The sequence below is a fragment of the Sinohyriopsis cumingii genome, chromosome 17, assembly GCF_028554795.1.
Source record: "Sinohyriopsis cumingii isolate HCF-2022 chromosome 17, ASM2855479v2, whole genome shotgun sequence".
In the NCBI taxonomy this organism is placed as follows: Eukaryota; Metazoa; Mollusca; class Bivalvia; order Unionida; family Unionidae; genus Sinohyriopsis; species Sinohyriopsis cumingii.
Window position 1 is genome coordinate 114023043 of NC_142977.1, and position 24283 is coordinate 114047325.

Consider the following 24283-nt stretch of genomic DNA (forward strand, 5'->3'; position numbering starts at 1 on the left):
AAAGTAGTACTCTGGGAAATTAAACCCTTGTACCTACAAATAACACTCTACCACAGCTAAAGTAGTACTCTAGGAAATTAAACTCTTGTACCTACAAATAACACTCTAACACAGCTAAAGTAGTACTCTGGGAAATTAAACTCTTGTACCTTCAAATAACACTAGCACAGCTAAAGTAGTACTCTGGGAAATTAAACTCTTGTACCTACAAATAACACTCTAACACAGCTAAAGTAGTACTCTGGGAAATTAAACCCTTGTACCTACAAATAACACTCTACCACAGCTAAAGTAGTACTCTAGGAAATTAAACTCTTGTACCTACAAATAACACTCTAACACAGCTAAAGTAGTACTCTGGGAAATTAAACTCTTGTACCTACAAATAACACTCTACCACAGCTAAAGTAGTACTCTGGGAAATTAAATTCTTGTACTTACAAATAACACTCTACCACAGCTAAAGTAGTACTCTGGGAAATTAAACCCTTGTACCTACAAATAACACTCTACCACAGCTAAAGTAGTACTCTAGGAAATTAAACTCTTGTACCTACAAATAACACTCTAACACAGCTAAAGTAGTACTCTGGGAAATTAAACTCTTGTACCTTCAAATAACACTAGCACAGCTAAAGTAGTACTCTGGGAAATTAAACTCTTGTACCTTCAAATAACACTCTACTGCAGCTAAAGTAGTACTCTGGGAAATTAAACTCTTGTACTTACAAATAAGACTACCACAGCTAAAGTAGTACTCTGGGAAATTAAACTCTTGTACTTACAAATAACACTCTAACACAGCTAAAGTAGTACTCTAGGAAAGTAAACTCTTGTACCTACAAATAACACTCTACCACAGCTAAAGTAGTACTCTGGGACATTAAACTCTTGTACCTTCAAATAACACTCTAACACAGCTAAAGTAGTACTCTGGGAAATTAAACTCTTGTACCTTCAAATAACACTAACACAGCTAAAGTAGTACTCTGGGAAATTAAACTCTTGTACTTACAAATAACACTCTAACACAGCTAAAGTAGTACTCTGGGACATTAAACTCTTGTACCTTCAAATAACACTCTACTGCAGCTAAAGTAGTACTCTGGGAAATTAAACTCTTGTACTTACAAATAAGACTACCACAGCTAAAGTAGTACTCTGGGAAATTAAATTCTTGTACTTACAAATAACACTCTAACACAGCTAAAGTTGTACTCTAGGAAATTAAACTCTTGTACCTACAAATAACACTCTAACACAGCTAAAGTAGTACTCTGGGACATTAAACTCTTGTACCTTCAGATAACACTCTACTGCAGCTAAAGTAGTACTCTGGGAAATTAAACTCTTGTACTTACAAATAAGACTACCACAGCTAAAGTAGTACTCTGGGAAATTAAATTCTTGTACTTACAAATAACACTCTAACACAGCTAAAGTTGTACTCTGGGAAATTAAACTCTTGTACCTACAAATAACACTCTAACACAGCTAAAGTAGTACTCTGGGACATTAAACTCTTGTACCTTCAAATAACACTCTACTGCAGCTAAAGTAATATTTTGGGTGGCTAAACTTTTTGTACTTACAAATAATATTCTGCCGCGGCTAAAGTAGAACTGTTGGTGATCAAACTCTTGTTGAATCCTTCCACGGCTGAGACGCACGAGTTTGTGTTCCATTCATTGTTACACCTCGCCCATGGGACTTCGGACCGAAATGAAGCGAAAGTGTAGTATACTGCCCAGGCGATAATTGTGTTGTAATACATTCCCACGTACGTAGCCACGAAGCATATTGCATAACCAACGCCTGAAATATAATTTATCCCATAAATCTGGATAATTTCAATAGCTAAAACAATTTCAGGGATATACCATTATTGGTTATAAAGATGCAGAACATTTTTAAGGGTATACACTCATTGTAGATACATATGAGGCCAGTTTTGAAGTGTATAAATTTATTGGTTATAAGTGTGAGGGCAATTTAGGCGAATCTACAGTTTTGGGGTAAAAATGTGGGGACAATTACTAAGAGTCTACAATTATTGGGTATAAATATGGTGAACATTTGCAAGACTCTACAACTAATGGGTATAAATGTGGGAACATTTTCAAGAGTCGACAATTACTGGCTACACATATGGTAACATTTTCAAGAGTCTACAATTATTGGGTTCACATGTGGTAAAATTTTCAAAAGTCTACAATTATTGGGTACACAGGAAGTAACAGTTTCAAGAGTCTGCAATTTTTGGCTACACAAGTGGTAACATTTTAAAGAGTCTGCAATCATTGCGTATACATGTGGTAACATTTTCAAGAGTCCACAATTATTGGGCATACATGTGGCTACCAGACTATTTTACATAAAATGACAATACCTAGATGTTGATAATACAAGACTATTTTAAATAGAAAGACTCTACCTACATGCCAATTATACCCGACTATTTTGAACAGAATGACTATACCTACAAGTTGATTCTACCTGACATTTTTACATAGCATGACAATACCTACATGTTAATTATACCCGACTATTTTTCACAAAAGGAGTAAACCTACGTGTTGGTTGTACCAGAGTTTCTTTTACACAGAATGACAATACATATATGTTGATTGCACCAGACTAATTTACACAGAATGACTATACCTACATGTCCATTCTACCAGATTATTGTACACAGAATAACTATATGTTGATTATACAAGACTATTTCACACAATGACAATACCTACATGTTGATTACCAGACTATTTTACACAGAATGACAATACCTACATGTTGATTATACCAGACTATTTTACACAGAATGACAATACCTACATGTTGATTATACCAGAATATTTTACACAGAATGACAATAGCTACATGTTGTTTACACCAGGCTATTTTACACAGAATGACAATATCTACATGTTGATTATACCAGACTATTTTACACAGAATGACAATACCTTCATCTTTATTATACCAGACTATTTTACACAGAATAACAATACCTACATGTTGATTATACCAGACTATTTTACACAGAATAACAATACCTACATGTTGATTATACCAGACTATTTTACAGAGAATAACAATACCTACATGTTAATTATACCCGACTATTTTTCACAAAAGGAGTAAACCTACGTGTTGGTTGTACCAGAGTTTCTTTTACACAGAATGACAATACATATATGTTGATTGCACCAGACTAATTTACACAGAATGACTATACCTACATGTCCATTCTACCAGATTATTGTACACAGAATAACTATATGTTGATTATACAAGACTATTTCACACAATGACAATACCTACATGTTGATTATACCAGACTATTTTACACAGAATGACAATACCTACATGTTGATTATACCAGACTATTTTACACAGAATGACAATACCTACATGTTGATTATACGAGACTATTTTACACAGAATGACAATACCTACATGTTGATTATACGAGACTATTTTACACAGAATGACAATACCTACATGTTGATTATACCAGACTATTTTACACAGAATGACAATACCTACATGTTGATTATACGAGACTATTTTACACAGAATGACAATACCTACATCTTTATTATACCAGACTATTTTACATAGAATGACAATACCTACATCTTTATTATACCAGACTATTTTACATAGAATGACAATACCTACATCTTTATTATACCAGACTATTTTAAATAGAATGACAATACCTACATCTTTATTATACCAGACTATTTTAAATAGAATGACAATACCTACATCTTTATTCTACCAGACTATTTTAAATAGAATGACAATACCTACATCTTTATTATACCAGACTATTTTACATAGAATGACAATACCTACATCTTTATTATACCAGACTATTTTACATAGAATGACAATACCTACATCTTTATTATACCAGACTATTTTAAATAGAATGACAATACCTACATCTTTATTATACCAGACTATTTTACACAGAATGACAATACCTACATTTTGATTCTACCAGACTATTTTACATAGAATGACAATACCTACATCTTTATTATACCAGACTATTTCACAAATAATGACAATACCTACAGCTTCATTCTACCAGAATATTTTTTACAGAATGACAACAACTACATGTTAATCCTACCAGACTATTTTAAATAGAATGACAATACCTACATCTTTATTATACCAGACTATTTTACACAGAATGACAATACCTACATGTTGATTATACGAGACTATTTTACACAGAATGACAATACCTATATCTTTATTATACCAGACTATTTCACAAATAATGACAATACCTACAGCTTCATTCTACCAGAATATTTTTTACAGAATGACAACAACTACATGTTAATCCTACCAGACTGTTTTACATAGAATGACAATACCTACATCTTTATTATACCAGACTATTTCACAAATAATGACAATACCTACAGCTTCATTCTACCAGAATATTTTTTACAGAATGAGAACAACTACATGTTAATCCTACCAGACTGTTTTACATAGAATGACAATACCTACATCTTTATTATACCAGACTATTTTGAACAGAAAGACTCTACCTACATGTTGATTCTACCAGATTATTTTTACATAGAATGACAATACCTACATCTTTATTATACCAGACTATTTTACACAGAATGACAATACATACATGTTAATTTTATCCGACTATTTTACACAGAATGATAATATACCTACACCTTAATTATATCAGATTATTTTTCATCTGATGACATAACATACATTTTGATTTTACTAGACTACTTTACATAGAATAACAATACCTACATGTGGATTATACCATACTATTTTACACAGAATAAAAATATCATCATGATGATTATACCAGACTATTTCACCATGAACGACAATACCTGCATGTTGATTTCACGAGACTATTTTACACAGAATGACAATACCTACATGTTGATTATACGTGACTATTTTACACAGAATGAAAATACCTACATTTTGATTCTACCAGAATATTTTACACAGAATAACAATACCTACATGTTGATTATACGTGACTATTTTACACAGAATGAAAATACCTACATTTTGATTAAACGAGACTATTTTACAGAGAACGACAATACCTTCGTGTCGATTCAACCCAACTATTGTTCACAGAATGACAATACCTAATTGTTGATTCTTCCATACTATTTTGCAGAGAATAACAATACCTACATGTTGATTTTACACGATTATTTTAAATAGAATGGCAATACCTACATGTTGATTACCAGACTATTTTACACAGAATGACAATACCTACATGTTGATTATACGTGACTATTTTACACAGAATGACAATACCTACATGTCGATTATACCAGACTATTTTACACAGAATGACAATACCTACATGTCGATTATACGAGACTATTTTACACAGAATGACAATACCTACATGTCGATTATACCAGACTATCTTACACAGAATGACAATACCTACATGTTGATTACCAGACTATTTTACACAGAATGACAATACCTACATGTCGATTATACCAGACTATTTTACACAGAATGACAATACCTACATGTCGATTATACGAGACTATTTTACACAGAATGACAATACCTACATGTCGATTATACGAGACTATTTTACACAGAATGACAATGCCTACATGTTGATTATACCAGACTATTTTACACAGAATGACAATACCTACATGTTGATTACCAGACTATTTTACACAGAATGACAATACCTACATGTCGATTATACCAGACTATTTTACACAGAATGACAATACCTACATGTTGATTATACGTGACTATTTTACACAGAATGACAATACCTACATGTCGATTATACCAGACTATTTTACACAGAATGACAATATCATCATGATGATTATACCAGACTATTTCACCATGAACGACAATACCTGCATGTTGATTTCACGAGACTATTTTACACAGAATGACAATACCTACATGTTGATTATACGTGACTATTTTACACAGAATGAAAATACCTACATTTTGATTCTACCAGAATATTTTACACAGAATAACAATACCTACATGTTGATTATACGTGACTATTTTACACAGAATGAAAATACCTACATTTTGATTAAACGAGACTATTTTACAGAGAACGACAATACCTTCGTGTCGATTCAACCCAACTATTGTTCACAGAATGACAATACCTAATTGTTGATTCTTCCATACTATTTTGCAGAGAATAACAATACCTACATGTTGATTTTACACGATTATTTTAAATAGAATGGCAATACCTACATGTTGATTACCAGACTATTTTACACAGAATGACAATACCTACATGTTGATTATACGTGACTATTTTACACAGAATGACAATACCTACATGTCGATTATACCAGACTATTTTACACAGAATGACAATACCTACACGTCGATTATACCAGACTATTTTACACAGAATGACAATACCTACATGTCGATTATACCAGACTATTTTACACAGAATGACAATACCTACATGTCGATTATACGAGACTATTTTACACAGAATGACAATACCTACATGTCGATTATACCAGACTATTTTACACAGAATGACAATACCTACATGTCGATTATACCAGACTATTTTACACAGAATGACAATACCTACATGTTGATTACCAGACTATTTTACACAGAATGACAATACCTACATGTCGATTATACCAGACTATTTTACAGAGAATGACAATACCTACATGTCGATTATACGAGACTATTTTACACAGAATGACAATACCTACATGTCGATTATACGAGACTATTTTACACAGAATGACAATACCTACATGTCGATTATACGAGACTATTTAACACAGAATGACAATACCTACATGTCGATTATACGAGACTATTTTACAAAGAATGACAATACCTACATGTCGATTATACCAGACTATTTTACACAGAATGACAATATCATCATGATGATTATACCAGACTATTTCACCATGAATGACAATACCTGCATGTTGATTTCACGAGACTATTTTACACAGAATGACAATACCTACATGTTGATTATACGTGACTATTTTACACAGAATGAAAATACCTACATTTTGATTCTACCAGAATATTTTACACAGAATAACAATACCTACATGTTGATTATACGTGACTATTTTACACAGAATGAAAATACCTACATTTTGATTAAACGAGACTATTTTACAGAGAACGACAATACCTTCGTGTCGATTCAACCCAACTATTGTTCACAGAATGACAATACCTAATTGTTGATTCTTCCATACTATTTTGCAGAGAATAACAATACCTACATGTTGATTTTACACGATTATTTTAAATAGAATGGCAATACCTACATGTTGATTACCAGACTATTTTACACAGAATGACAATACCTACATGTTGATTATACGTGACTATTTTACACAGAATGACAATACCTACATGTCGATTATACCAGACTATTTTACACAGAATGACAATACGTACATGTCGATTATACCAGACTATTTTACACAGAATGACAATACCTACATGTCGATTATACGAGACTATTTTACACAGAATGACAATACCTACATGTCGATTATACCAGACTATTTTACACAGAATGACAATACCTACATGTCGATTATACCAGACTATTTTACACAGAATGACAATACCTACATGTTGATTACCAGACTATTTTACACAGAATGACAATACCTACATGTCGATTATACCAGACTATTTTACACAGAATGACAATACCTACATGTCGATTATACGAGACTATTTTACACAGAATGACAATACCTACATGTCGATTATACGAGACTATTTTACACAGAATGACAATACCTACATGTCGATTATACGAGACTATTTTACACAGAATGACAATACCTACATGTCGATTATACGAGACTATTTTACACAGAATGACAATACCTACATGTCGATTATACCAGACTATTTTACACAGAATGACAATACCTACATGTTGATTACCAGACTATTTTACACAGAATGACAATACCTACATGTCGATTATACGAGACTATTTTACACAGAATGACAATACCTACATGTCGATTATACGAGACTATTTTACACAGAATGACAATACCTACATGTCGATTATACCAGACTATTTTACACAGAATGACAATACCTACATGTCGATTATACCAGACTATTTTACACAGAATGACAATACCTACATGTTGATTACCAGACTATTTTACACAGAATGACAATACCTACATGTCGATTATACCAGACTATTTTACACAGAATGACAATACCTACATGTCGATTATACGAGACTATTTTACACAGAATGACAATACCTACATGTCGATTATACGAGACTATTTTACACAGAATGACAATACCTACATGTCGATTATACCAGACTATTTTACACAGAATGACAATACCTACATGTCGATTATACCAGACTATTTTACACAGAATGACAATACCTACATGTTGATTACCAGACTATTTTACACAGAATGACAATACCTACATGTCGATTATACCAGACTATTTTACACAGAATGACAATACCTACATGTCGATTATACGAGACTATTTTACACAGAATGACAATACCTACATGTCGATTATACGAGACTATTTTACACAGAATGACAATACCTACATGTCGATTATACCAGACTATTTTACACAGAATGACAATACCTACATGTTGATTACCAGACTATTTTACACAGAATGACAATACCTACATGTCGATTATACCAGACTATTTTACACAGAATGACAATACCTACATGTCGGTTATACCAGACTATTTTACACAGAATGACAATGCCTACATGTTGATTATACCAGACTATTTTACACAGAATGACAATACCTACATGTTGATTACCAGACTATTTTACACAGAATGACAATACCTACATGTCGATTATACCAGACTATTTTACACAGAATGACAATACCTACATGTTGATTATACGTGACTATTTTACACAGAATGACAATACCTACATGTCGATTATACCAGACTATTTTACACAGAATGACAATACCTACATGTCGATCATACCAGACTATTTTACACAGAATGACAATGCCTACATGTTGATTATACCAGACTATTTTAAACACAAATAATCTACCTATATTGAAAGCAAATCAATACAAATTCATGTCATACAGAGAGGCAAAACAAATCAATGCAAATTCCTGTCATATAGAGAGGTAAAGCAAATTCCTGTCACATGGAGATGTAAAACAAATCAATACAAATGCATATCATATAGAGAAGTAAAGCAAATTCTTGTCACATGGAGAGGCAAAGCAAATCAATACAAATTCCTGTCATACAGAGAGGTAAAGCAAATCAATACAAATTCCTGTCATATAGAGAGGGAAAGCAAATCAGTACAAATTCCTGTCATACAGAGAGGAACAGCAAATCAATACAAACTCCAGTCATATAGAGAGGCAAAGCAAATCAATACAAATTCCTGTCATACAGAGAGGTAAAGCAAATCAATACAAACTCCTGTCATATAGAGAGGGAAAGCAAATCAGTACAAATTCCTGTCATACAGCGAGGAACAGCAAATCAATACAAACTCCTGTCATACAGAGAGGTAAAGCAAATTCCTGTCACATGGAGAGGTAAAGCAAATCAGTACAAATTCCTGTCATACAGAGAGGAACAGCAAATCAATACAAACTCCTGTCATATAGAGAGGCAAAGCAAATCAGTACAAATTCCTGTCATACAGAGAGGAACAGCAAATCAATGCAAACTCCTGTCATACAGAGAGGTAAAGCAAATTCCTGTCACATGGAGAGGTAAAACAAATCAATACAAATTCCTGTCATACAGAGAGGAACAGCAAATCAATACAAACTCCTGTCATATAGAGAGGCAAAGCAAATCAATACAAATTCCTGTCATACAGAGAGGTAAAGCAAATCAATACAAATTCCTGTCATACAGAGAGGAAAATCAAATGAATACAAATTCCTGTCATACAGAGAGGAAAAGCAAATCAATACAAATTCCTGTCATACAGAGAGGTAAAGCAAATCAGTACAAATTCATGGCATACAGAGAAGGTAAAGCAAATTCCTGTCACATGGAGAGGTAAAGCAAATCAATATATATTCCTGTCATACAGAGAGGTAAAGCAAATCAGTACCTATTCCTGTCATACAGAGGAGGTAAAGCAAATTCCTGTCACATGGAGAGGCAAAGCAAATCAGTATAAATTCCTGTCATACAGAGAGGAACAGCAAATCAATACAAATTCCTGTCATACAGAGAGGCAAAGCAAATCAATACAAATTCCTGTCATACAGAGAGGAAAATCAAATGAATACAAATTCATGTCATACAGAGAGGAAAAGCAAATCAATACAAATTCCTGTCATACAGAGAGGTAAAGCAAATCAGTACCAATTCCTGTCATACAGAGAGGAACAGCAAATCAATACAAATTCCTGTCATACAGAGAGGCAAAGCAAATCAATACAAATTCCTGTCATACAGAGAGGAAAATCAAATGAATACAAATTCATGTCATACAGAAAGGTAAAGCAAATCAATACAAATTCCTGTCATAGAGAGAGGCAAAGCAAATCAGTACCAATTCCTGTCATACAGAGGAGGTAAAGCAAATTCCTGTCACATGGAGAGGCAAAGCAAATCAGTATAAATTCCTGTCATACAGAGAGGTAAAGCAAATCAATACAAATTCCTGTCATACAGAGAGGTAAAGCAAATCAGTACCAATTCCTGTCATACAGAGGAGGTAAAGCAAATTCCTGTCACATGGAGAGGCAAAGCAAATCAGTATAAATTCCTGTCATACAGAGAGGTAAAGCAAATCAATACAAATTCCTGTCATACAGAGAGGCAAAGCAAATCAATACAAATTCCTGTCATACAGAGAGGAAAATCAAATGAATACAAATTCATGTCATACAGAGAGGTAAAGCAAATCAATACAAATTCATGTCATACAGAGAGGAAAAGCAAATCAATACAAATTCCTCTAATACAGAGATGTAAAGCAAATCAATACAAATTCCTGTCATACAGAGAGGAAAAGCAAATCAATACAAATTCCTGTCATATAGAGAGGAAAGCAAATCAGTACAAATTCCTGTCACATGGAGAGGCAAAGCAAATCAATACAAATTCCTGTCATACAGAGAGGTAAAGCAAATCAATACAAATTCCTGTCACATGGAGAGGCAAAGCAAATCAATACAAATTCCTGTCACATGGAGTGGTAAAGCAAATCAATACAAATTCCTGTCACATGGAGAGGCAAAGCAAATCAATACAAATTCATGTCATACAGAGAGGAAAAGCAAATCAATACAAATTCCTGTCACATGGAGAGGAAAAGCAAATCAATACAAATTCCTGTCACATGGAGTGGTAAAGCAAATCAATACAAATTCCTGTCACATGGAGAGGCAAAGCAAATCAATACAAATTCATGTCATACAGAGAGGAAAAGCAAATCAATACAAATTCCTGTCACATGGAGAGGGAAAGCAAATCAATACAAATTCCTGTCATACAGAGAGGTAAAGCAAATCAATACAAATTCCTGTCATACAGAGAGGCAAAGCAAATCAATACAAATTCCTCTAATACAGAGAGGTAAAGCAAATCAATACAGATTCCTGTCATACAGAGAGGAAAAGCAAATCAATACAAATTCCTGTCATATAGAGAGGAAAAGCAAATCAATACAAATTCCTGTCATACAGAGAGGAAAAGCAAATCAATACAAATTCCTGTCACATGGAGTGGTAAAGCAAATCAATACAAATTCCTGTCACATGGAGAGGCAAAGCAAATCAATACAAATTCCTGTCATACAGAGAGGAAAATCAAATGAATACAAATTCATGTCATACAGAGAGGTAAAGCAAATCAATACAAATTCATGTCATACAGAGAGGAAAAGCAAATCAATACAAATTCATGTCATACAGAGAGGAAAAGCAAATCAATACAAATTCCTGTCATACAGAGAGGCAAAGCAAATCAATACAAATTCCTCTAATACAGAGAGGTAAAGCAAATCAATACAAATTCCTGTCATACAGAGAGGAAAAGCAAATCAATACAAATTCCTGTCATATAGAGAGGAAAGCAAATCAGTACAAATTCCTGTCACATGGAGAGGCAAAGCAAATCAATACAAATTCCTGTCACATGGAGAGGCAAAGCAAATCAATACAAATTCATGTCACATGGAGAGGCAAAGCAAATCAATACAAATTCATGTCATACAGAGAGGAAAAGCAAATCAATACAAATTCCTGTCACATGGAGAGGTAAAGCAAATCAATACAAATTCCTGTCATACAGAGAGGTAAAGCAAACCAATACAAATTCCTGTCATACAGAGAAGTAAAGCAAATCAGTACAAATTCCTCTAATACAGAGAGGTAAAGCAAATCGCTACAAACCCCAGTCATATAGAAGGGTAAAGTAAATCAATACAAACTCCGGTCATGAAGAAATATGAACTATGTATTTTTTTTTTTTTTTTTTGCAAAAGGAAACATCACCACTGTCTCTATTCAGGAAGAACATGAACTTGATTTTGGACACGGTCAAGTCCAAAATGCAATTATCCATAGCATATAATACATTTTTAAAAAACCCGAACAAAAAATGCAAGGGCATAGCATAGAAAATAATAAGTCCTCAACAACCTCATGTGCTTTTTAAAGAACATGCCAATCACTTTGACAACATTTTATTTCTTCTAATAAAATGATCAGACCTATTCTACTCTCTTATTTCCATCAAACCGTCATAATCTTAAAATGGCATTAAGGTACAAGGAAGAGGCGGCGTTAGAAGTACGCGGGGCCTAGGGACGACAATGACCGCGCGGGGCCAGAGTATCGGTATCTCGATTGGTATGCTACTGCAAACACTGTTAATTGCTTTACGAAGTTGACTAAGTTGACTTCGCAACTTTGCGTGCATTACGTGCGGCCTGTATCAGCGTTTCCAATTTACCGGAGAATATAGCTTGACAAACTCATACGGACGACCTTAGGCCTGAAGCGAGCGCGGGGCCCTCTCAAGAGCGGGGCCTGGGGCTGTCTCCCCACTTGCCACCCCCAAATGTCATTCATGGTACAAGGTATCAAAATTATTCCACGCAGAATGATGGTTATAAATAAATGCGTATAAATCACACTTTGATCTTAACCGTGTTTGCATCAAATTAGTAATTTTTCTATTATTCTGCCAGGGTTTGTAAATTTTCGTATTAAGCGTACATTCCTAATATTCGTATTTGTATTATTCGTGTTCGTATTAAGTGTCACTGACTGTATGTGTAACTTTTATACCTGTTAATAGACAAAAAGGATGAAGGGATAATACTTACCGGTGAATAAGGGGCAAATCTTTGCCCAAATCGTGATGGCTCCACTCCTATGAAACTGACCCAACGCTAGCTCCATGTAGAATAGGGGAAGACCCAAAAATATGAGCATAAGAAAATAGGGAACGAGGAAGGCACCTGCAAGGCAAAAGGAACGATTCTAAGAAACACTCTGATTTATGTTGAGAAATAAGCTTCATCGATCACACACAAACATATATAGAGAGAGTAAACTTCAAGTACATGACAACCATATATAAAGAACACAATAGACCCAAATATTTTTAAAGAGTGGACATGTATCCCTTATGATGACTTAAAAGGTATGTTAGGAAAGATGTTAAGGAGGTTGTCCTTGAGTAACAGTGTTCACTGTGTGGAGTGGTCTAATAAAACAGCATTGTACTCCCGACAGCATAGGCGGAATCTTTAACAAAAATATGCAAAGCATAGGGACCCACGAATTACTTTATTACACTATATATTAGGCAGGGGCCCATCGGCAAGCTATACACACGGCCCCGCATAGGGTCCTAAATATCCTAGCTGCACCACTGACCAGCCCTTAACACGAAGGACACCAATACTTACTAATTAAACCAGTATGGCTTAGTATGCCTATCTAAAAATCATGAGTTATGTTTTGAATTCTGTCAAACCATTTTGTGTGGGCTAATGTGGTGCTTCGGGGTAAGCACTTAGTTCTGTCCAGACCATTTTATGTGGGCTAATTTGGTGTTTCGGTGCAAGCACTCAGTTCTGTGTGAGTTAATGTGGTGTTTTGGGGCCAGCACTCAGTTCAGTCCAACGCATTTTGTGTGAGCTAATGTGGTGTTTCGGGACAAACACTCAGTTCTGCCCAGACCATTTTGCGTAGGCTAATGTGGTGTTTCGGGGCAAGCACTTATTTCTGTCCAGACCATTTTGTGTGGGCTAATTTGGTGTTTCGGTGCAAGCACTCAGTTCTGTGTGAGCTAATGTGGTGTTTCGGGGCAAGCACTCAGTTCAGTCCAACACATTTTGTGTGAGCTAATGTGGTGTTTCGGGGCAAACACTCAGTTCTGTCGAGACCATTATGCGTAGGCTAATGTGGTGTTTCGGGCCAAGCACTTATTTCTGTCCAGACCATTTTGTGTGGGAAAACTGTGGCGTGTTTAAGGGCTACTGTGTACGTTTCGGGGCAAACACTCTAACTGCATAAGTGATAAATAGTTTTTAATGTACCGATGTGAATTACAAATCAGCTAACCAAACTGAATAAAGCAACTAATTTAGGTTAGCCACCATCAATATCTGATTTTATACTGACACCATTTAGGATGAGTAAAATAAAATATTGATAGACATAGATCGGATATTAAAATACATATATCAGATATTAACAGGTATATATTATATATTAAAAGGTACATATCAACACAACTCAGATCTGAATAATTATCTTGTATATTTCTTTACTTTTGTTTCTATGTGCAGTTTCTTTTCGCGTCTATTTGTTTTTGTTGTTTCGTTGCTTTCTTATTGCTAATCTTCTTTGCCTTTTCATTACAGAAAAATGTATGTTATCTGTTTCACTTTTATTGAATTTATGTTATAAAATATTGTGATATTGGATTCTAAGAATCAATATTCAAACCCATGATATGGACGGAGGACTTGTAATATGCAAAATATACTGATTATGTGTGTGTGTGTGTGTGTGTTTATTTGCTCATAGACTGTAACGGTTATTTTTTAAACAACATATTACATAGTTTTTGGTCTATGATGGTATATTATTTGTTAAGGTAATTATCGCTTGTAGGTAAACATTTAATCGGATGAGCTCAGGACATCGGTTTTACCTTTAGAAATTAGATGTTTTTCATGACTTCTGTCAGATTGATTGCTCAAATATATATAAAAAGGTGTTTTATATAAATGTTATTTACGTCAGAATTATTCATTCCTTTTCTAACATTTAGTGAAATCAATCTTTTTCTGTTCGGTTATTATTTGAGGATTTGTTAATTGAAACCCTTCATTGGAATTACAAAGTACTTATTGACTTAAGGACAATTTGGAACTATTCCACAATTTGGAATTATTGCAAATTCATTCAAGGAACTTCTGGATTACACAATTGTTACATCAAGACTATCAATACATTAGTAAATTCAAAGCTATTGACACACCAGCACAGTCAATAATGTAGCTAATTGTGATTGAACTTTTAGGATCATTTCGGCTTTAATTAATAATACTGTATAAGTTCCCTTTAAATATTCACTTTCTATTCTAGTCAAAAAATATTTGTTGAATGTTAAGAAACTTGTTAAATTATGTTTTATTCTGTTACTTAGTTCATGTCATTAAATTACCAGTGGTTAATCAAGGTAATGTCCTATTCAGTAAATTCACACATAGACACACCATGCACTTAATAAATTCACACATATACACACCATGCACATAATACAGTCACACATAGACACACCATGCACATAATACAGTCACACATAGACACACCATGCACATAATACAGTCACACATAGACACACCATGCACATAATACAGTCACAAAGAGACACACCATGCACTTAAGACAGTCACACATAGACACACTATGCACTTAAGACAGTCACACAGAGACACACTATGCACTTAAGACAGTCACACAGAGACACACTACACTATGCACTTAAGACAGTCACACTATGCACTTAAGGCAGTCACACATAGTCACACTGTGCACCTAATACAGTCAAACATAGCCACACTGTGCACCTAATACAGTCACACATAGACACACTGTGCACCTAATACAGTCACACATAGACACACTGTGCACCTAATAAAGCCACACAGATAGACACACTGTGCACTTTATAAAGCCACGCAGATAGATACACTGTGCACTTTATAAAGCCAGATAGATACACTGTGCACTTTATAAAGCCACACAGATAGACACACTGTGCACTTGATAAAGTCACACATAAACATATTATGCACTTAATAAAGTCACACATAGACACACTATGCACTTAATAAAGTCACACATAGACACACTGTGCAACTAATACAGTCACACATAGACACACTGTGCACCTAATACAGTCACACATAGACACACTGTGCAACTAATAAAGCCACACAGATAGACACATTGTGCACTTTATAAAGCCACGCAGATAGATACTGTGCACGTTATAAAGCCATACAGATAGACACATTGTGCACTTGATAAAGTCACACATAAACACATTATGCACTTAATAAAGTCACACATAGACACACTATGCACTTAATAAAGTCACACATAGACACACTATGCACATAAAAATGTCACACACAGACACTATGCACTTAATAAAGTCACACACAGACACTATGCACTTAATAAAGTCACACATAGACACACTATACACTTAATAAAGTCACACATAGACACACTATGCACTTAATAAAGTCACACATAGACACACTATGCACTTAATAGTCATACATAGACACACTATGCACTTAATAAAGTCATACATAGACACACTATTCACGTTATTAAGTCACACATAGACACACTCTGCACTTATAAAAGACATAGACACACTGTACACTTAATAAAGTCACACACAGACACTATGAATTTAATAAAGTCTCACACAGTAGACACACTATGCACGTAATAAAGTCACACACATACACACTATGCACTTACTAAAGTCACATATAGACACACTATGCAGTTAATAAGGACACATACGCACTATGCAGTTAATAAAATCATATAGAGACACTATGCACTTACTAAAGTCACACAGAGACACAATATGCACTTAATAAAGTAACAGAGACAGCAGCAGAGGGGCTGTACAGACCGAAACTTTTTGCACAATAAACCCCTCCAGGAAACTATTCCTCGATAGAGGGCTTATTTCGACGAAATAAACCCTTCTATTCAGAATACAGGACAAAAAAAAATGTCCCCCGAAAACTCGAAGAGTTTCCAGGGACAAACTCGTTGAGTTTGCACTGACAACTTGGGTTACTTCAATAAATCTGAAACAGTTTCCGTGGCGGGGTCGTTATTGAAAAATCCATGGGTCGGGTCCATCCCCTCTGCTGCTCTGGGAAATGAGTTTCCAAGGAAAAACATTTTTATGTTAGCGGAATTAAATCATTGACAAATAAATAATGGCAAATATTGGAGAAGCACATACGACTAGATTAGCTCGAGAACGTCTCGAAGCAATTCAGAAATTTCTTCCTGTCCGTGATAGTGTCAGACAAAAATTACAACTAAGACAGCAAGCACGGGAAGGCTTTGCAGAGACTACGGAGGAATTATTTAAACCCGTGACCAAAGCTACTGAAAAATCCGCAGCTGTTACCAAAGAGGCTTTAATAGAGCAAAGGAAAATTTTACAGGATATTTCAGCTGGACTTAAACCCCCGCCTCCACCCGATGAAGTTGTTGTGTCAGTACCTGCTGGTAAGCGAGTAACAGGGAGAATTACTGACCCCGCCAAAAGATTTACGCCGGATTATATTGAACTTCTTAAAAATGTACCAGAAGAGAAATTACCTGAGACAATACTGTTAGGATTGATTAGAAGAGATGTGTCTTTAAACCCAGAACACGGTTCTATGACAGATGATAATTTTATCAAATATTCGTATCGTATACGTGAAAATAAAAAACAAATCAGCAGGGACGATACAAAATACGATAGACTTGTAGATGCTATACGTAAACTTGAAATTCCACCATCGCAACCTCAAGAAGAAAAATCACCGTTGCAACACACAGAACGACAACAATATCCTTCACGGCGAAGAGCAATAGATCCTGACCTAACTCCGTTAAGTGAATACGAGGCTGCATCTGAAGGAAGTCCGCGGGGCCAAAAATTCAAACAAACTAGGTCGCCGATAATTAGCTTAACAACATCTTCTGAAAGTTTGCCTCAAGACATTTTATCCCCAAGAATTGTACCATCAACAGGGGAGGGTTTAGGATCCGGTTTTATTGCCTGCCCTAATAATATCATCGATGATGTATCACGGTTGGAAGTTCTCATCGGAGGAAGACGTGCCGGAAACAATTCTCCGGAAATTATAAATGAAGCCGCAGATATCTGTCAGAGACTATTTCAGCGTGGCATCATGGATATCAGCATCTACCGGGGGCTCATTGATGAACTCGCAGACGGTTACCACAGCGACTAATAATTAAATTTGCTAGCAAATTCAGTTAGATAAACAATAATTAAATAAAATGATACTACACGATTCTTTTCGCAGACCAAGAAGTGTCAGAGTAGTAAACTCACGATTACCAGTATACGAGGTTGTTTACGGAGATGGAGTCGGTGATGTTGTTAGGGATTTAGTCACAAGAATCGCTCCGAAAGCTGGACCGTTAGCAAAACAATTCGCGATGAAAGCCGCTGATGTTGTCAAGGATAAAGCCATTGGCACTGTTGGTAGTCTTGCCGGGAAAGCATTTCAATCAATCAAGCATCGACTAGCACAGCTGATACGAAAAAAAAACCCAGTCGAGAGGTTGGTGCCAGTAAAACTACCATCCACTGAAGCTATGCCGGCAAATGTTAGTAGCGTAGTAAATAAGGCCGTAAATCAGAAATTAGCTGAGATCGCAACAGCAGGAATTACCTCCAAAGCGTTGCAAGATAGTGTAACTGCTAATTTGATAGCTGGTAGTGGTTTCCGGTGACGATAACATTTTAATTAGATCATCACAAATAATAATAATGTTTGCACGAAAATCCAATGACGCGTTTGATATGTCCAAACCAGTACTTAAAGATGATTCTGTACGTGATTTTCAATATTATTCTTATGAAGCACGTGATCCTAACCAACGCGGAAGAATTGAACTACAGGTCCAGGATACAAGTAGATACTTCTTGCCCGCTGAGGCCTTCATCGAAGTTGAAGGTAGGCTTTTAAAGAATGATAACACTAACTACGGAATCGGCGACCGAGTTGGATTTGTTAACAACGGCATCATGGCGTTATTTAAATCCGCTATTTACATGATAGATGGAAAAGAAATTGAAACAATTCATGATAACGTCGACGTTGCCACAACAATTCTCGGGTTGGCGAGATACTCGGATGATTACACCAGATCAGCCGGACCATCAATGATGTTTGCAAAGGATATAACCGACAGCCCCGAGAACAGGAATGTAACAATGAATAATGCCGGTGACGCAGTTGCATCGATGAACGAAAATTTTAATTTGGGTTTTGCAACACGTAGATCGATGTTAAGTGGAGATGAAGAGTTCTCAGGTGTGATTCCATTGTCTCACATCTTTGGATTCTGCAGAGATGTCCACAAGGTCATATTCGGTGCCAAACACACAGTTGTACTTGTGCGAAAACCTGATGATAATGACGCTATCTGGCGAGATGCTGCTGTTGCCCCTGGTCAGGTAATACTAACTAAACTGTGGTTGTGGATGCCAGTGTTGTCTCCGTCAATCACCGAAGAACAACGACTGTTGTCTTTCATGGACACGGGCGGTAAATCACTGCTATCCTGGAAAACAACAACCACAGACGTTATTCAGGGTGATAATGGTGGGTTGTTTACATGGCATATATCATCGCAACAAGGAGTATCAGCACCACGACATATTTTCATTGCATTTCAATACCGTGCTAGAACAGATAGCCAGGAAAGAAATCCAATGGTATTTGATACACTTGGAGTTTCTGAAGTTTCGTTGAGAATAAATGGGCATCAGGAGCCATCTGAGGATATATTAATAGATTTCGAACATCATCGTGTCGCACGCGCGTATCATCGTCTGATGTCATTTATGGGGCGCGACCTTAATGTAGACACTGGCCTGCAAATATCACAGCGAGACTTTATGAGTTTATATCCGATTTATTACTTTTCGCTGGAACATCTTGATCTGGTTAAACAATCTGTTGTCGACCTACATTTCCGAGCTCGTGTAGGTGTTCCTGCTGGTGGTTACAGAGCGATTGCTGTCATACTCTCCGATAAAGCAATGCTGCTTGAAGGTGTTGGCGGACGAATGAGGGTCATCGACGCTCCAATCGAGAATATGTAACGCAATTAAAATCAAACTTAGGATATAATGTCATACAGTCATGTTAATGTCACCTTGACTTCCGGTCAAACGAAGAAATTGCAATCAAAGAACGCAAGCACGTGCGGGACATCAATAACACTAAAACGAGATCAGATTACTGGTGGTCCAAACAAATTGTCGTTGACTAATACTCAGCTTAAACATTTTAATAAGGCACTAACAGCAAAAACCGGTGTCCGACTTGATTTCTCTGCTGCAGCTATCAAGGACATGACTAAAACCGGTGGAATATTTCCTCTTCTCGCAGCAATACCGGCGTTGATTGCCGCGGCAGCACCAGCCGTAGCAAAAGCCGCAGCACTCGGTGCAGTTGGAACTGCAGCTGGAATGGCACTAAAAAAGGCAACGGGAAAAGGATACAAGAAAAAAAAGGGACGCGGTCTAAGACTACCAGGAACTCCACCATCATGGTATCCAAAAAAATTCTAACGCCGTTGAGCAATTTTGATTTACTCGATGCTGTTAAAAAATTGCGTGTAAAACATTTCAGAGGCGTATTTATGCGAGATCAATTACCGCAACGACCGAATAATCCAGAAACTGGCATTATCAATCTCGACAACAAAGATGGTCCGGGAACTCACTGGGTTGCTTACGCGATCGATCCACGTGGAATTATCTATTTTGATTCGTACGGTTTAGCACCGCCAGTTGAGTTTCTCAAGTATGTCAGCAGATTTTCTAATGTTCCAGTGTGGCAGTCGACGTTACCAACACAAACATTAATTGATCCGCCCATTTGTGGGAGGGAGGTTTTAAATGTTCTTGATGCAATCTCAAGAAATCCAGCAACTCCTCCTCATAAAGTAGTGTATGAATATACCGCATCGAGAAATGCTAGCATTTGAAAAACAGCAATAAGAATAATGGTGGATATTTACGGAAGACCTTTCACACGAGGAGGTAAACCAAGCACAGATGCTGATCTCTCAAAATATGCGACCAAAGATGAAGTCGATAATCTTTTGAATATAGCTGGAGTTGACCCAGATGAAGTTGCTATTTTCCAAGACAGGCAAGGAAAACTAAGAACGAGCAACATTAAGTGGAATGATATAATTCGCAGAGTTCTTGGAGCTACCAAGGATAACTTCGTTGCATTTAGTGATGGCGGCCGGATCAAGGACTCGAATATATCAATCGCAAGCATCAAAGACAGTATTGATAAAGGTGTTGATAAATGTGTGAAAAAAGCCGGTGACACGATGACAGGCGAACTCAGCATGAGCGGCAACAAAATAACCGCGTTAGCGAATCCCGAATCCGACCAGGATGCGTCAAACAAACAATACGTGGACATCGTCAACGGTAAACTAAATACGCTGCGTGCAGAGCATGATGTTCACGTGGGCGCGTTTACAAGATTTCGAAGAAACTTCGTAAAAACTGATGAGGTCGTGGATAAGTTCTTTGGGACTCCTCCAGTCGTCGATGTAAAACTCGCTGATGTAAAGACCGACATTAACACGATCAAACAAACACAGCAGGATATCGTATCGGGTATTCCTGATATCGTTAACAAAACCAGTTTGATTAAAGTTCCCACTGGAGTTACTCCGGGGCATATCACCAACATCGTATTCACGGTATCATCGGGATTCGCAACATGGTCACGACAAAATAACACTATCAAATATACAGCAACAGCCACCGGTGTTTACAGGTTGTCTGTGTTTTCAGCCGCTAAATTTGAAATCTTCACAACATATCCTTGGAGACATTCCACCGATAAGTATTCCGGGGTTTGCACTGTAATACTAAACAGCGGAACCGAGGAAACATTTATGCTTGAAGCCGAGGACGATAGTTTAACAGCAACATCTTACTGGTTTTGTTTGGAATTCGTCGCTGCAACGCCTCAATTGGTTACCGCGTAATTGAATAATGTCAACGACGCCAGATGCTCAACAATATCGATACAATCAAGTCCGTGAGTGGCAATCTGAGTTAAAAACTGTCATCGAAGTAACTAGTCAAAAAGTAAAAAAATACAAGCGCCGCATAACAGTGCTGGATATTATGGTTTATTCAGTATCTGCCGTTGTTGCATCTGCCGGAGCAATACTATCAGCGGTCACTCCGGTAACTGCAGCAGTCGCCGCCACGATCTGTGTTTCCGCGGCCACAACAACAGCTGGAGTTTTCGGCATCATAGCAAAAAAAATATCATCATGTGCTAACACAAAATTACACGATTACACGACAAAATTAAATACAGCCACGACCGCATATCAGAAATTATCATCGCTGATATCATCATCGTTAGACGTGCAAAGTAGCGACGCTACGATATCAGATTCTGAATTCAAACTAATGTCAGATGCGTACAATGACTATTTGAAAACTAAACAAATAAATAATGTCAATAGAACTGCTTCAACAAATAGTCACAAACACAACACCGGTAAGGACCACAATGATCTCAGTGTCCTCGACGACACCAGAATTCGGTATTAATTTTCGAACTCCAATTCCAGTGAGTGAAATCGCGTTAGCAAAGCTCAGTGTGTATCACAGCTGGCCCAATGTTAGGTCGGCATCATTTGGTGGTCTGCAGCCAAATAATTCATTCGTGTTCGGGAAAAGCAAAGCCGACTCCGGCGAACAGGGTGAACTTGACTGGAATACAATTACACTTCCCACTGGGAGTTATCAGATCGAAGAAATCAATAATGAGATACAACGCCAAATAAAACGAATCACCGGCAAGGAAGCCAAAATATCTATAACAGCTCATGAACCAACGCTGTCTGCGGTCATTGAAATCTCAACGCCAGGATACGCCGTGGATATTTATAACAGCTCAATCCGAACATTATTAGGATGGCCAAAGGCCCCCGAGGTTAAACCTCGTCCACCAAAACCTGAAAAATCGGATTTTATGACCTATAAAGAAGCACTACACGACCTCGAGTACAATTATTATTTACTCCTTGCAGATCAATTACTAGCAAGAAAAAGTACTTTAATGCCCGATACTTGGAGTATAGAAGCTCCACGTGTTAAGGGGGGGCAGGAGCTCCGTGTTTACCGTCTAGATGATATAGAATCTGAATTATTTATTCCGATCAATCTAGTACATAAACAACAGCTACAACTCCTGCGAGTATATTTCCAAGATTATATTTCTGATTTAACAAGTCCGCGTGATAATATTATCACAACCATAGAAAAACTAAACAAACTCGCATCGGCCATGGAAACTATAAATCTAAGAATAATTCAGGCTTTACTGGATCTTAAAGACTATATCGATGATAATTATAGACAGATAGCCAGAGCAGATTTTGCAATTAAATATGGTATTCAAGTGAATGATATTTCAGATTTTAAATTTCCTGGATATAACGTGCCCGAGCTGAGAAAATCAGTCTCTGATCTCATCGATCAATCTTTCGAAGATATTCTTGCCGCGTACGAACGAATAAAACCACAACCTGTTATTCTCAAGCACGACAACAGTACAGCATCCGATGGCAGACACATCTCACCCGGGATCGTAAATATCACAGATGTTATTGCGGTCAATCTTGTATGTGACGTCATCGATGGCAGTTACAGCGCATCAGATACTACGACGGCACAACAGGGGTTTATCCTGTATACGTTCACACCAAGAGACCCCCCTGGTTTTCTGATTGTGCAAGAACCAATCAATCCGGTCTATCTACGGTGTCATAACCCGTGGTTGTCAACGATAAATTTCAAACTCACCGACCAGAGGGGGAATTT

General features: G+C 36.5%; 1 protein-coding gene across 1 annotated transcript in view; it reads right to left on the minus strand.

Annotated features, from left to right (window-relative positions):
- LOC149779694 (sodium-dependent serotonin transporter-like) overlaps positions 1-24283 on the minus strand; it is a 105955-nt gene that overhangs the window by 33150 nt on the left and 48522 nt on the right. The window contains exons 2-3 of the mRNA XM_089940544.1: positions 13419-13553; positions 1593-1815 (exon numbers count right to left, since the gene is read on the minus strand). Of these exons, the coding sequence (XP_089796670.1) occupies positions 1593-1815; positions 13419-13553 (358 nt within the window). The remainder of the gene's footprint in view (positions 1-1592; positions 1816-13418; positions 13554-24283) is intronic.